This window comes from Clarias gariepinus, chromosome 19 (assembly GCF_024256425.1).
Source record: "Clarias gariepinus isolate MV-2021 ecotype Netherlands chromosome 19, CGAR_prim_01v2, whole genome shotgun sequence".
NCBI lineage: Eukaryota > Metazoa > Chordata > Actinopteri > Siluriformes > Clariidae > Clarias > Clarias gariepinus.
Genome location: NC_071118.1, coordinates 23,122,959 through 23,138,715, shown reverse-complemented (window position 1 = coordinate 23,138,715; position 15,757 = coordinate 23,122,959). Strand labels below are relative to the sequence as shown.

Below are 15,757 nucleotides of genomic sequence, written 5' to 3'. Positions count from 1 at the left end.
CTGTAGCCACAAGCTGTTCAGAAGATAGCTCCATATGCTCCACATGTGGCGTGATGTATAGGACAAGGAGATTAAAGGATAAAGTGGCTTTATTAAAATGGGATTGGAAGGTCTAGACATGCATACAGGTGTGTTGGTTCACTAGAAGGTATGCAGGAGATGATGATTCTTTGGAGGTTATTAAGGATATATATATATATATATATTTTGCTTACACAAGATAGTGGATAAGTTCAGTGTAGATTTTAAGCTGAACTTAAGGTTGCTTAATTAACTAGCTTAATTACTTCATTTTCATAAGAGCATTCTTGCTTTTTAACATTCATATTTAGTGACAAGTGTTTTTACCTGTGCAACTTTGACTATAATTAAATAAACCATACCCCTGTGAGTACAGATTTATTTAATAAGCATAATCTAGTGGTCAGTAGCATTTTATCCATTTACTGGCACCAAAAAGCTTGTTATTCCCCAACTATCCGGTCACTAAATAGTGTATACACCGATCATTCATAACGTGACATCGATTATCAATTATACACCAGTAAACATGGGGATCGGATGCCAGCCTGTCTGGTCCAATCGCACAGGAAAGCCAGTGCAGCACAAATCTTCGAAAAAAGTAATTGCTGGCTATGATAGAAAGGCACCAGAACACCCAGGGCTGATTCGTGATGTGGCTCATGGGTGTATATTTATATGTTTTTTAGGATTAAATCATTATTACATTATGATAATGCTTATTATAATAAACTGATATTTTTTTAACAATTTCGGATGTTTGGATTAAATTTACAAAATGTAAACGATCAGTCAAATAAGCTAATAAATATAACGTAGCAGTTGAATCAATTAAAAAGAAATCTAGATAATAGTTAAGTACTGGAACACTCATTCCTTTGATTTGAACAAAATGCATATTTTCTCTTTTAATGATCAGTCTTTAGAATGAAACAGTAAAGTTTTTATTTTTTCACCATCAGAACCTAACATAATAATTATTTATTTTTAAATATTAATGGTAGGTTGTGATTCACTACCATCAACAAAATTGTTACACAAAAAAAGTGACTTCTTTGCTAAGCTTTAGAGACCCTACTTTGAGAAACGGACAAAGTCTCTTATTTTATTTGTTTTTAAAGGAGATGACATCAGTGTTCAAAAAGATTTTGGATCTTACCTATCCCATCACCTCCATGTTCTCTGGAGCAGCCTTTAACTCCAGCATCAATGCTGTGTTCAAAAATAAGCAAATTGAGGTAGGAGGGCATGCTTACTGTTTACACACAGTTATAGAGATATGCTTCGTATTAACCTCGCTAACGTCCGTCTTTATTCTCCGCAGGATCTGTGGATCCCTTATTTCAACATTACCACCGACATCACTGCTTCTGCCATGAGAGTGCACACCGACGGTCGGTTAGAATCCTGCTCGTTTATTTTCTCTCTTGCCACCTGCGCTGTTTTTATTAAATGACCCGACATAGGCTTTACCCCCTCCTCTGTGTATTTTCAGGCTCTCTGTGGAGATATGTTCGTGCGAGCATGTCTTTGTCTGGTTATCTTCCTCCACTGTGTGACCCCAAGGATGGACACCTTTTAATGGATGGAGGTTATATTAACAACCTGCCAGGTTTGTCTCACTCAGTCCTGGACATTTGAATCCACCTTTGTTCATCTGTCTATTAGTTTTCGTGTTTGCAACGTAACATAAAATGTCCAACCTTACCAATGAAGGCTTTGCTGTGAAAGGAATTGTGTTTATTGATTTATTTCTTGATCATGTTAAATGTCACTGACACCGCATTCCATAGTTTAGTCTTTATTTAATTTGAGCTCAACTGAAAGATGTTCTCTGCTGCAGTTTGCCCTTGGTGTTGAGCGTTTTTATCGATCGATTGTTTTTTTTCTCGCGGTTTAGCGGACGTGGCACGGTCCATGGGCGCTAAAGTTGTGATAGCCATTGATGTGGGCAGCCAAGACGAAACCAATCTAACCAACTATGGAGATGCCCTGTCTGGCTGGTGGCTGCTATGGAAACGGCTCAACCCTCTGGCAGAGAAAGTCAAAGTAAGAGGAATTGCATTCCGGCAATGTGCAAACTAAAATTGAAGCGACCTTCTCTGGCCGCTCATTTCACAGGGTTTTGCTTTCGTGTATGTTTAGGTGTTGAACATGGCCGAGATCCAGACTCGGCTGGCGTACGTGTGCTGTGTGAGGCAGCTGGAATCTGTCAAGAACAGTGATTACTGTGAATATATCAGACCTCCCATCAACCGATATCGCACTCTGGAGTTCGGCAAGTTTGATGAAATTGCTGTGAGTTTCTTCCTGTGTGACTCCTATATGTTCTGCTTTTCCTTTCCGTCCTTAGGTGACTTTTTCTTTTCCCTAAGGTTGTAGTAATACAAGGGGTTGTTTAAGTCAAACTAGGACTGTGATGAAATTTTTCATGAATGAAGGTGTATAACTGAGACTTCAAGCAAAGTATGGTAAAGAGACTCTAAAAATAAAGTAGTAAAGGCCTCTTATCCAGGGATCGCGAGTTCGATTCCCAGTTCCCTCCGCAGCCGGAGGTCTAGAGAGAGCTGATTGGCCGAGCTCTCTCAGAGGGGAGGGATGAGAGGTACTTAGTGCTCTCACATTAATCGCTGCTCTACAGCCAATCAGGGTGCGGATTGCGCTGTCCTAGTGTGTTACTCTGCCCCCAACAGTGTGTGAGCGAGCAGTTCGAAAAGATACGGTCAGCTGACATCACGTGGTACGGAGGAAACACGTGATTTGGCTCTCCCGACTGAGTGGTACTAGTAGCCTCAATGTGGGAGCCCCCTAGTGCCGGGGAGGAATTGGACAAGACTAAATTAGGGACAAAATTGGGAAGCCCCGAAACAACAAAAAAAAAGAAGTAAAATGCTTGAATGGTGCGAACAGTTTAAAAATGCCATGCGTTTAAATGACAATCCTGGCTGATTAGCCTCTAGCCCGCATCAGTGGATTATATAGAAAAATATTATTTGTTTTTACCCGTATCTGTTTTCTGCTATTTTGCACAATCAAAAGTCCCAGTTTGACCTGAACGCCCCTCCTAACTAAGGATGCCTTGACAATGTCTTGGTCCTCAGGTGTACTGATGTTTATATTGATATAAGTAATGTACTTATGATTTATCACTCAAGGGCATCACTGAATATTTGTAGCTGTCTACATCAGTCATTTTATGTCATTTTATTGTTTATTAGTGTGACGTGCACACAACACATTCTACTACATGCTGTCTGAATTGTTTTCATGTGTATGAGTGAGTGAATGAGCACAGTTCTAACCTGTTACCCAATACAGTGAAACATTGGATTGCGATAACTTGGTTTTGCACGATGAGCAATGTTTTAAAATCAATATTAACTCGATAGACTAAGCCACTGCAGGAATGTGTGTAATCATCTCCCATGCTCAGTCACAGTGCATGTGTGTTTGTGTGTAAAGCCTTTTTTTTATTTTGTAACCAAGTGTATTGTATGTTCTTTAGTAACTGCACACACATGCGAAAGTCATCCTATAGAGTAGCCCACCTCCTCCCCCTCCTCTTTCTTTAGTCTTACATCAGCCACAATTTTTTTTAAAGGTATTTGTTTGTAATTTGTTTTACTTTTACTTTATATTTTGTAATAATTATTTATTTAAATTTTTAAGGGGATTTTTCCAAATTTTTTTTCCTAATTTAGTTGTGTCTAATTTCTTCCCATCACTATGGGCGCTCCCACATTAAGGCTACTACTACCCCCCAGTCGGGAGGGCCGAAGACTATCATGCGTTTCCTCCGTGACGCCAGCTGACCGCATCTTTTCGAACTGCTCGCTCAGGCACCGTTGGGGGCGGAGTAACATACTCGGTGGACAGTGCTTCTTCCGCTTGCGTCAGATCACAGACACCCCTGATTGGCTGTAGATTAATGTGGGAGCACTAAGTATCTCCCATCCCTCCCCTCTGAGAAAGCTTGGCCAATCAGCTCTCTTTAGACCTCGGCTGCGAGAGGTTACAGCATCACCCGGGAATCGAACTAGCGATCTTTGGATGATAGTGCGAGCACTTTACCACTGCGCCACATCCGTTCTGGATTACAAGCACCCTTTTGTATCGAATTATGCTCGCAATCCAAGGTTTAACTGTAAATGTGTCTGTATCATCGCACCTTCAGCTTTACAGGTAGACCTGTTCTGTCTGATCTACTGCACATCTTACCATTGTGTCCACAGGAGGTGGGCTACCAGCATGGGAAGACCGTGTTCGACGTGTGGAGCAGGAGCGGAGTGGTGGAGAAGATGCTTAAGGACAGGCGTCAAGAAGAGTTCCACAACACCCACAGCAACAATGTGAGTATCTGGTCATATCCACACTTCCATTTTGTTGTTAATACAGTGAAACCTCGGATTACGAGTAACACTGTTTACGAATGTTCCGCAAGACGAGCAAAGATTTTTAATTAATTTTGACTTAAAAACGAGCATTGTCTTGGTTTACAAGCACCGAGTATCATGTATCACGCATGCGCTTCTTGTTTTGACAAGCGCATGATTACTTCTTGTAATTTTTCCAATAAAACAGACTCTCCGTTAATGTGTGTGTGTGTGTGCAAGCACATAACACACACACACACAGCGCCTGCGTACACAAACGGAAACACTTATCTGTTTGGATTTATTTTTACTTTTTTTAAAGGTAAAGTGCAGGTTAATTTATTTTATTTTTACTTAATATTTTGTATTATGTAGTATTTAGTATATACATAGTATTTTTATGTATTTTTTTTTTTGGGCTGTAGAACGAATAATTTGAGTTTCTATTATTTCTTATGGGAAAATGTAATTTGGTTTACGAGTGTTTTGGAATACGAGCCCACTTCCGGAACGAATTATGCTCGAATCCGAGGTTCCACTGTATTAATTTTCTACATTAGCATTGTAGTTAAAGATCCAGGATAATTTTATAAGAACTCATACAGCTGCTCACTCAGCGTTGCTTAGGAGATGACCCAGACTATTGAGATCAGGCACCAGACCATCATCTCTCATACCGCAGCTTGTCTGTGAAGGACACACTTATGCAATGTTATTGTATATGACAGCAGTCACCTCTATACAAGGATAGTGTCTCAACATGTTTTTTACATGTATGACCTATCTGATTATGAGGTCACGAGTTCAAATCCCACTGTCGCCGATCTGTCCCTGTTGAACACGTCTTATCTTCGTTTTTTTTTGTTTTTTTGATCATGTTGGATAAAAAGCAGTATTCAAATAAGTAAAATGTATAAAAAAGGTAGAAATATTTTATCATCCCTTTATTAAGTTTCACAGTGCAGTGTGATTCTTGAGTAGTGTTAAAATAAACAGACCGTCACACTCCATTCTGTGGAAATGTAACTTATGTTCTGTATCAGGTGTGATGTTGGTTCATACCTTCCATTTGGTCTTTCTTTTAGATGGTGACCTGTCCAAATGCCTCCTTCACTGACTTGGCAGAGATCGTCTCCCGCATTGAGCCTGTCAAACCAGCACTTATGGATGGTAAGTTCAAGAGAGAGAATGGGATCTAAAAAATGTTCCTTTTAGGGGTTTAGACTGTTTGCACATCTCGTAAATTGCCCAGCAATGAGATCTCCAAAGTTTGTGACTTAAAATGTCTAAATATCTTGCCTCTCTCGTCTGCTTCTCTTTCCCTTTGTCTGTCTCTCAGAGGAGTCAGACTACCACACTGATTATGAGGAGGAGCTGGTGGGAAGTGCACTGTCGGACACTAACTACTGCAGTGAACACACAGAGGAGGAGCTGACTGCTGATACCGTGAGTATTCTGAACCAGAATTCCTTTTTTACAAAATAACTTGTGTATGTGTAATTTGTATATTTTTTCCATTGAAGGTAAAAAAAAAAAAACTGCATGCTTGAGTCCTACTTCCTTAATTTTGTATGTTTAAAAGAGTAACTGAAAATAATATAGAAAACAATTCTAAATAAATGCAATTTTTGTTAGACTATATTTTCCTTATTTTAATTTTGTATGATTTCTTCTTTTTTATTAGCTAAAAAAAAAATCGCCATTTATATTCTCACATCTGTGGCTAAATTTGTGGAAATGAAGCATGTAAATTGTGGTATGCCCTATGACACAAGCCTTTATAAGTGAATAAGAAGTCTTTTGAAATTGAACCTAACTTTAAAATGGTGTTTAAAATAATTGTAAAAATCCTGCATAAAAAGATAAAAGTTGTGGATTACTTTAAGGACCAGAATCCCCAAAGACATTTCTACAGTACTATGCACTATGTACTATGTCTTGAGACAGCCTTCATTTCTTTATAATTTGCTTACAAAGAGCCAGACTTTCTTTTATTTTTTTATGTAGTCTTGAATAATTCTCCAGACTCCCTGAAGGACTTTTTTTGGCTCTCATTTTTGGCATGGTTTTGTTTTCACTCTTATTTTTGGTTGAGTCTCTGTGCCTGATCAGTTTTAAAGAAATATTTTATGTTTGCTAATCCTCACAGTGGCCTATGAATCATTTAAGCATGAAAAAAAAATTGCATGAACCAGTGAAAAACAAGTGCAGATGATATTAGTTGTAACAGATAAGAGGGGAAATGAGGTTGCTGCTGAGGTTGTTGCATAAACAATCATTTAAAAAAAAATCTATCTTTAGGTACTCTGTTACAGTAAAACATAGCTCGTGTCATAGGGTATTGATGGGTCGTTCATGAATTATTAGTTCTTTTTGAACGAATCTTTAACGTGACTCAGAAGAATGAGTTGTCTCGGAGAGTGATTCGTTCATTTTCTACATAGTGCAAAGCATTGCAAATCCTCCGTAGGTTATGTACAGGAAACAGAATTGAATGATTCTTCTCAATGAGTCTTCAAGTGCTGAGTCGTTAGTTTCTTAGTTATGTGACTTCTATAGATGTATGCGATGCAGTAGATTCAAAAGAACGAACAACTTAGACTGGAAGATATGAGAGGTGAGCTACTCATTCTGTTTATTATAATAAGTCCTTAGAAGCACTGTAATATTTTGATTACTGGAACTATAGTCAAAATTTGTGTATGTGGACGTATTGGGAGTCTTTTTATTGAAAGTGCAACGTCTTATTTTGTTTCTGATCAAAAGAACGAAATAAACTAAATGACTCAATGACTTTAATTCATTTTAATGAATGAGATTCAAAGAACCGAGTCACTAAAATGATTCAAACTTCCCATCACTATCATAGGGCATACCACAATTCACACGTTTCATTCCTACAAGTTCAGCCACAGATGTGAGAATATGAAGGGTGAATTTTTGTTCCCATTACTTTGATTTATTTCACACTCTCATTTTCTGTACCGCTTATACTGTTTACGGTCATGGGAAGCCTGAGGCCTATGATGGACTTGTGGCACTAGGTGGATTACACCCTGCATAGTGTGCCAATCCGTCTCAGGGCACTCACTCACTCACTCACTCACTCACTCACTCACTCACTCATCATCTCACTTACTCACACACAACACATTACGAGTAATTTGGCAATGCCAATTAGCCTAATCTGCACAGCTTTGAACTGTAGAAGGAAACCGGAGCACCCAGAGAACACCCACCCAGCATGGACGGAACATGCACAACTTCACCCACACAGATTAGACTGATGATTAACACAGGATATTAATTTAATTAAATTTAATATGAAGACTTTTGCACAGTACTGTAGGTAAGTGTGGAGCTTTAGGAGCTTGGGGAAACTCTTCAGATTGCGATTTCTTTATTGAGCATTATTAAAAGTCTCATTACTCCGAAATGGGAAATGGGGAAAAAAAGCTTGACTTCACTGAAGTGCACCGGCACATTAAATGAATTTGCCTTTAGAAAATGTATTTAACACATAATAAATGAAAAATAAATATGACAATGAAACTGTTATCTTTTGTAACCCCCTTTATTCATAGCCTACTAAGAATATATTTCATAACTGTACAGTGGGACTACAGTGGGTTTAGTGGTTAGGACTGTCGCCTCGCACCTCCAGGGTCCAGGTTCAGTTCCCGTCTTAATTCTGTGTGCATGGAGTTTGCATGTTCTCCCTGTGCTTGGTGGGTTTCCTCCGGGTACGCCGGTTTTCTCCCACAGTCCAAAGACATGCAGATTAGGTTAATTGGCGTTCCCAAATTGCCCATAGTGTGTGCCCTGTGATGGATTGGTACCCCATTTTGTACCCTGCCCTGTGCCTCAAGTCTCCTGAATGGGCTGCAATTCCTTATACAGGATAAAGTGGTATCGATAATGAGTGAGCAAGCGAGTGAGTGAGAACTGTAGAGTGTACTAGTGCCATTAAGTGACACACTTTTTTTTTTTCAGGATGAAGAGTTGGAAAGACATCACAATCATCTTAATTCAAAAGACATCAGTGGAAACTGCTCTGCTCAGCTGCAGCAAACAACAAGCCTTAATAACTCTCCAACTGTAAGAGCCAGAAAGGTGCAAGAAGAGCAACCAGTCAACCAGGACTTGTGACCTCTTTCGGTTGGCTAAGGACCAACACTAACATTCCAGATCAGGCAGCACTGCTTAAGACACAAATAGTTTTTCAATTGAAATGTTGAAATGTCCTTTTTTGGTTGTAATTTGTTATCTTTAGTAGAACGTATTACTTGTTGGGATGTTTGGGTAAAAATGCTTTGAAACTCTGAAGAGCATGGTCAGATTGAATATTTAATTAGGATCACAACCACTTGCACCTTGTGCCATGTCCATTCCAGAAGTAGTAGAAGTCTAGAAGGAGATTTGTGTAACCGAAACACTTTTTCCTATCACTGTGAATCATTTCAAAGCACAAACATGCTCAACATTTCACTATGATTGCTCACTATGCACTTTGTTACAGTATATTAGTCCAAAGCCATTTGTTTATGAACATCTTCCCTGCAACAATTGCCTTTTTACAGCCCAGCGTTGGTGTAGTAAAGTATTTAGTTTATAATTTTATTTTCAACCACATCAGTATAAATATGTAATAGGTCTCACCTTTTTGCCACAAAATCACTGATGCACTGTGTGTTCTGACACCATTCTACTGGAACCAGCATTAAGCTTTTCAGCAGTTTGAGCTACAATATCCATTCAATTGGATCAGACTACACAGGCTAACCTTTGTCAAAGTCACTCATCTTTACGATTTCCCATTTTTTCTGCTTCCAGCACATTACTAGAGGAAAAAAAGAATCATTTGCTGCCTAATATATCCCAGCCACTTCCAGGTGCCATTATAACAAGGTATTGTAACTGTAGTTACTGTTACGAGAGCCAAATCGTGATGGATAGACGACTGGGTCCAAACAATTCCAAAACTGCAGCTCTTGTGAAATGTTGTCCGGTCTACAGTCCCCATGACTTTAAAAAAAAAAGTGTTTTAAAGAAGGAAAACCAGTGAACCTGCGACAGGGTCATGGGCAGCCAAGGATTACTGATGAACATGGGGAGCGAAGTCTGGCTCGTGTAGTCCGATCCAATAGAAGAGCCAGTGTAGGTTAAATTGTGAAAAGGTTAATGTTGGTTTCTATAGAAACCAATGTGTCAGACCACACAGTGCATTAAGTGTTTGCTGGTGAAAGGGGGGACTTGTATATCTATAAACTCTCCAAAACCACGCCTATCAATGCAACTTTTTGTACATTTACATAATCGTATTTTGTTAACGATATTTCATGTGTTTGCTTTTTTTCCTCTTTCTCCTCACATTGCCTTTGATCTTACTTTTCTTGATCCACTAACCACAGGAGAGCATTCATGTCTGATTCCTTTAGTACTCCCTCCTACCAATGAGCAATGAGTCATAACACACTAACAGTCTAATCATACAAGTTCAACTAGTCTGTCCTTTTTTTTTTTTTTTTTTTTTTTTTTAAATACCACTGTGGCATAATTATAGTGATTGGAGACGCGTTTGGACAATTCACTGCCTTAAATTTTTCACTTTTGATCAATTTGATATTTCTAAATCGTTACATATGCAAGTGGCATTTCTCGCAGACTGCAAAAACATGCAATCTTTGACATTTACTTAGAAATGCTTGTTCCTGTGCAGTCTGTATTCATGTTTCCATTTGAAAATATGGATTCAGTAAGTTTTGCCACAGAAGTTAGAATTATTGTATCTGACACTAATTACTAATAATGTGTGAAGTATTTCCTGTTTTTTTTTCACCGAGATCAGTGGTCTTCTGTCCTGTACTAATAATGACATTATAGTAATGTGTAACTCTATTATATTATCATGATCATTCTATTTGGATCTTGTTCGATGTGAACTTTTAAACATGCATGACCTACAGAAGGAACATGGAGGATTTGTGCTTTGCCTGAAATGCCAAAGTAGCATACGCCATGAGACGTGTGAACCCAGCACTAATCATGGAGATGGATGAAAGTCTGAGTTTTCTGGAAAGTCAGTTGGCATGCTGCCTAATGGGAACCTTAAGGGTTTCGATCGCCGTCTGTTGTGGATGTTGCTACTTAGTTTGATCAAAGCCACCTGTGCTTATGATTTAGATGTAAGGCACTTATCTAATGAAAGGAGTGGGTAATATTACAAAATAATGAAGGTTCCTGTACACCATGACACTATCATTTAGGTTTATTCTCCAAGTATCTGTATCTCTGTCTGCAGTCATTGCCCGATATGGGTGTGGCATAAACTAGAAGTGATTTACTGGTCATAATAAAACATGAATACTACAACAACTGTGCTTTTTTTGCTTTAGTTTTTTCAGAATCATAACTATAGAAATGCCAGCATTGTCACAGTGCCTCAACCTCCGATTCATCGCTCAAATTCATAACTGGCTTCAGATAGAGATGTCCATGTGATCGTTGTGAAATCTCAGTTGTGCTCACTTACTCATTCGCTATACTGTTTATCCTGTACAGGGTCATGGAAAGCCTGGAGCATGTTCCAGAGGACACAGGTCACGATGCATCTACTTCCATAAACCATTTTTACGTTGCTCAGACTGCAACATGACCAAAGGTAGAAGGCAACTCTGTTCGATTACAAGATACACCATAGCACTGTGCTTTCAGGAAACACCTACTAAACATCTTTGTGATAAACTGGAACAATTTGCCCCATGCTCTCATATCAGTGACTTCACAAGCAAATCCTCACAGCCACGCTTCAAAACCCTCCTCAGAACAGTGGGGGGGAACTACAACACTGAAAAGAGCCTAAATTTAAAATAGGGTGTTCAACAAGCAAAAAAAAAAAAAAGTGGTCATAATGAAGAGGTGTCCACAAACCTTTGAACATATAGTGTGTTTCTGGTAGCACAATGCTTGTAATCTGACTAAGCTGCTTGTATTGGGAACGTCTTTGTCTCTGCTTAGATTCTGCTGTATTTTATTAGCATTTCAACACTTGCTATAATTATTGACCATATTGATGTTTTTCCATTGATAAAAATATTGACCTGAACTTTACATGCACTCTGAGCAAACGTTTAATCGTCAGATCTGCCAGACGGGAAATGAGTGAGTAAAGAAACTCTCATTTTATGATCAGATTTGACTGATAAAGGTTACTGTTTCAATTCTTCGAGAGCTAATTTATTTTCTGCGGGCGTTGAGGGGTCGCCCCAGTGGACTATCCAATCCGCACATAACCTTCGAATTTTATTGGGACTTGGGACTTGAACTGGATCCAACAGCTGGGGTTTGGGCATTGGGTGGGAATTAAACCCGGGCATTCCACATGGCAGGTGGGAAACCAACCACTGAGACACCAATGCCACTTTGACTGTCTATATTCCGTCCAAAAGATGTAATTAAGATACCAAATCAGGGGTGCGGCTCAGTGGACCAGGTGTTGGATTACTGATCAGGTTGTTCTGAGTTCAAACCCCAGCACCACCAAGTTTCACCCTATTGGGACTTCAAGCAAGGCCCCTTAACCTCACCTGCTCAGATGTACATGCATGTAATGAGAAAAAAACTTAAGTCACTCTGGATAAGATTGTCTTCCAAATGCCGTAAATGTAATATATTATTCATGTATATTATAATAAAATGGAATGCATAACTTGTTTTTTTTTTTTTTTAGGAAACAAGTATTTACTGTGGTCACTTGGTGAGTCAATGGTGAGTTTTTGCATTGCAGAATTTCGCATTTTCCCAGGTAGGTTGTTTGGTTACCTAAAATTCACCTAGGTGTAAATGAGTGTACGAATGTGGGTGTATGGTGACCTTTGATGACCTTTGGATGTCATGAAGAGCAAATTCCAATACTAGGGACACTCTCCAGATTCAGCATGATCTGGACCAGGACATGAATGAGTTAAAATTTAATGTTACCTAGATATCCATATGTAGCACAGCACAGCTCTCCAGTCAAGTGCAAAAAAAAAACTTTGGATTAAAATGGGATTCAATTCTGCCATTTAATTCTGCAGTGAACTCATTCCTAAATGATCACCATCACCATTTTATTATCAAATCAAAGCCTTTAGTCTGTTTACACTTTCGTCTTTATTGCTTTTTAGTGTTTTTTTTATCTTGTTCTTTGTTATCCCTTCACATTGTTAAGCATGCAATACCTTTTAATCCCAGCCTCCCTTAACTACACTGTAAGTGAACCGAAACGAGTTTAGACATCGACTGGAGCCCATCTTCATGTATCATATTTGAGTTCCTTTCAATCGGTTTTCCCCTAAAGGCCACTTTTCTTCTGCGAGAAGGCGAGAATGCTGTCTGTCTGAGACGGTGTGTGCTGAGCAAAGATTGCAGACTTCTTCTTCTCCTTCTGGTGTCCTGATTCTGGAATATGGCGCATTTTGATGCTGTGCTGGAAGCGTCAGGATCGGTGGGAGAGAAAAACCGATAAAGCACAGTGTCATTTCCCAGCAGAGTCCGTCTCCATTTCAAACAGCAGAGCTATGAAAAAGACTCTTGTGAGGAGCAGAGAGCAGCCTGGACCAGTTTTAAAAGCGCCACCGGGGCCGAAGGAGCACTTAATGATAATCTGTTCATGCGAAATTGTCACGGTGAGAGAAGCGACATCAGAGGAAGCGTATCCGTGGTGTCTGTTTCCCATCTCTACTTCCTCCCTAATGGGAATCACTGACATGGAAGACGTGAGCAGTGGCTTAAATGTTCAAGAACAACGTGTCCAAAATAAGTAATCTAATATTTAACGTTATCGCTGTTCTTTTTAGCGCACACTAGGTGGAGCTGTAGAGCGTTCCTTTATCTTATCGGTCATGTTTATTTATTTATTTATTTTTATTTGAAAGATGAATTCAGTCCCGACAAAGTCCTCAGTTGTCTCTGTGGGAAGTGTGTATGACTGAACGTTATTAGTCAGATATTTAAGAGTTGATGTCTAGCACTTCATCTCTCCAAACCTGGGTGTCATGATGAATGAATGATTCTCTTAAGGATAAATTGAGTCAGACAGAATGACGAGGAATGTGTGTGTGTGTGTGTGTGTGTAAAGCTGCTTGTAAATTATGTATGGCGGTCATTTTGCCGTGATCAATCATCTCAGCCACCGTGTGCTCACAGGAGCAGGGGATCAAGAACGGCTCTAGGTTTTGGTGAGACGAGGTTAAATAACACTAGACAGATCTAATTTTTCAGGAGACACAGATTCAGAAGTGCCTTGTTGCTGTTTAAGCTTGCATGCGAGTTCACACCCACACAGTGCTGTGTATTTGCTCATGTTGTGAGTACAGTATTCCCAAAGCAGGTAAGTGGGTCATTGCTTAGCTGGAGACACATTCCATTCCTCTTGTACTGATATATTCTAGAGGTGTAATGCAACAACGCTATCTGTTTAGTGTCCTACATATCTGTATTCCCATCTGTATTTGGATTTATGCCCAAAGTGAATGTAGTTTATTTATTTATTTATTTTTATTTTTTTTTATCTCCATGTGTCTGAAAACACCTGATAATTGTTCAAACTAGAGATATGCATTTGGTTGTAGTTCCTTAACTAGTACCCAGATTCCAACCACTACAACACTGAGGAGACAACGTACTAAAAAATCAATGAAGAAATCAATGAACAACCTTTAGATTTTTCCCCACAAGTTCCACGTCAGACGTCTACCATAAACCCATATGACCTACATATAAAAAACTCTTATTAATGCAACTTTTCCGGGGGATCTAGTCAGGGGTAAAAGAAGTTTTAAATTCTTTGCCAGTACTACAGTAGGTAGCTAAAAATTGTGAAAAATGTACCAGAGAGGTGACAGACATAGAGGAGATCTTTGCACCTTCAGGGTTCAGTTCGATTCCCACCCCGGTTCCATGTGCATGTTCTCCCTGTGCTTGGTGGGTTTCCTCTGGGTACTCGTTTCCTCCCACAGTACAAAGGTATGCAGATTAGGCTAATAGGTGTTCCCATATTGCCCTAGTGTGTGTCCAGGGTGTACCCTGCCTTGTGACTCAAGTATCTTGGGATAGGCTCTAGGCCCCCCCATGGTAGTGTATACAATGATGAGGGTGGTGGACAGTCCTGTGAATCTCATAAATTTCCCTTTATGCCTTCACTTATTCTACTTTGGAATAGCCTCAGCTAATAACTGCTTTGGGGGAATAAACAGGGGTTATAACCTGTTTTGGGTTTGGATCTCAAATAGCATACAATAGAAAATTAATGCAGCTAATAGATTCCCTTATAGACTTAAGTATAGATTGGGTATGGATTCCTCCTGTTCAGGGGATAGACTCTGGGATTCAGCTCTGTGTTAGATGCTAGTTAGCTTTGTAGCTTGCGTTAGCCGTGAACAAAATGTTGAAGATGGTCATGAACCTGCCAGCATTCTGACAAAAACGTACATTAATTAGCAGTAGTGAAAGATCAAAACACAACATGGACAGATTAGAGGCAATTTGTAATGACTTCGAAGCAGTTACTAAGGACTAAACTAAGTGTTGCCTAAAACATAATGTTATCAGATGTGCGTTCTTTCTGAAAGTGCTTCCGTGACTGTTTTTCAACTCCTCCCAGTCTCTAGGGGGCTCCCTCATTAAGCTACTACTACCACTCAGTCGGGAGGGACTGAAGAAGAAGACTATGGCGCGTTTCCTTCGAACCATGACCACATCTGCTTTCTCACGCACCATTGGGGGTGGCGTAGCACACTTGGAGGACAGCGCTATCCACTCCCTCCGCTTTGCGTAAGCTCACAGACACCCCTGATTGGATGTAGAGCCGTGATTAATATGGGAGCACTAAGTACCTCTCATCCCTCCCTTCTGAGAGAGCTCGGCCAATCAGCTTTCTCTAGACCCTCGGCTGCGAGATGTTACAGAATCACCTTGGAATCGAACTCGCAATCTCCGGATGATAGGGTGAATGCATTCACAACTACATACTATACTATGGTGTATACATACTATGCAAGCCAAATTTGTGTTTCTCATCATGTACAGTATCAAAGTGTGAAAGTGTAAATACAGCATGACTGGTTTTGCGGTGCTGTGGAAGTCTTGTGGAAGCAGCATCTGTCTGTGTAAAATAGGATATTTTAAAGTGACACATCTGTTTTATTATCTAAACACATATGGCTTTTTAATTCGAACGTTTTTAAAATCAAGCAGTTAATATTAAGAAGATAAATACATTAAAATGTTGCCTTTTTGTAACGACTGTCAGATTCAAATAACTGATGCAAAGTCTGTGATTTAAACATACGAACATATTTAAAAGCGATAACTGGAAAATG

General features: G+C 39.4%; 1 protein-coding gene across 2 annotated transcripts in view; it reads left to right on the top strand.

Moving 5' to 3' along the window:
* Window positions 1–8,861, top strand: part of pnpla7a (patatin-like phospholipase domain containing 7a) — a 31,508-nt gene extending 22,647 nt beyond the window's left edge. For both annotated transcript variants that reach the window (XM_053478259.1, XM_053478257.1), the window contains exons 27-35: window positions 1,143–1,259; window positions 1,346–1,415; window positions 1,517–1,633; window positions 1,922–2,070; window positions 2,167–2,319; window positions 4,254–4,370; window positions 5,480–5,564; window positions 5,734–5,840; window positions 8,388–8,861. In XM_053478259.1, the coding sequence (XP_053334234.1) occupies window positions 1,143–1,259; window positions 1,346–1,415; window positions 1,517–1,633; window positions 1,922–2,070; window positions 2,167–2,319; window positions 4,254–4,370; window positions 5,480–5,564; window positions 5,734–5,840; window positions 8,388–8,543 (1,071 nt within the window). In that variant the 3' untranslated portion in view covers window positions 8,544–8,861. The remainder of the gene's footprint in view (window positions 1–1,142; window positions 1,260–1,345; window positions 1,416–1,516; window positions 1,634–1,921; window positions 2,071–2,166; window positions 2,320–4,253; window positions 4,371–5,479; window positions 5,565–5,733; window positions 5,841–8,387) is intronic.
* Window positions 8,862–15,757: the final 6,896 nt, after the last annotated feature.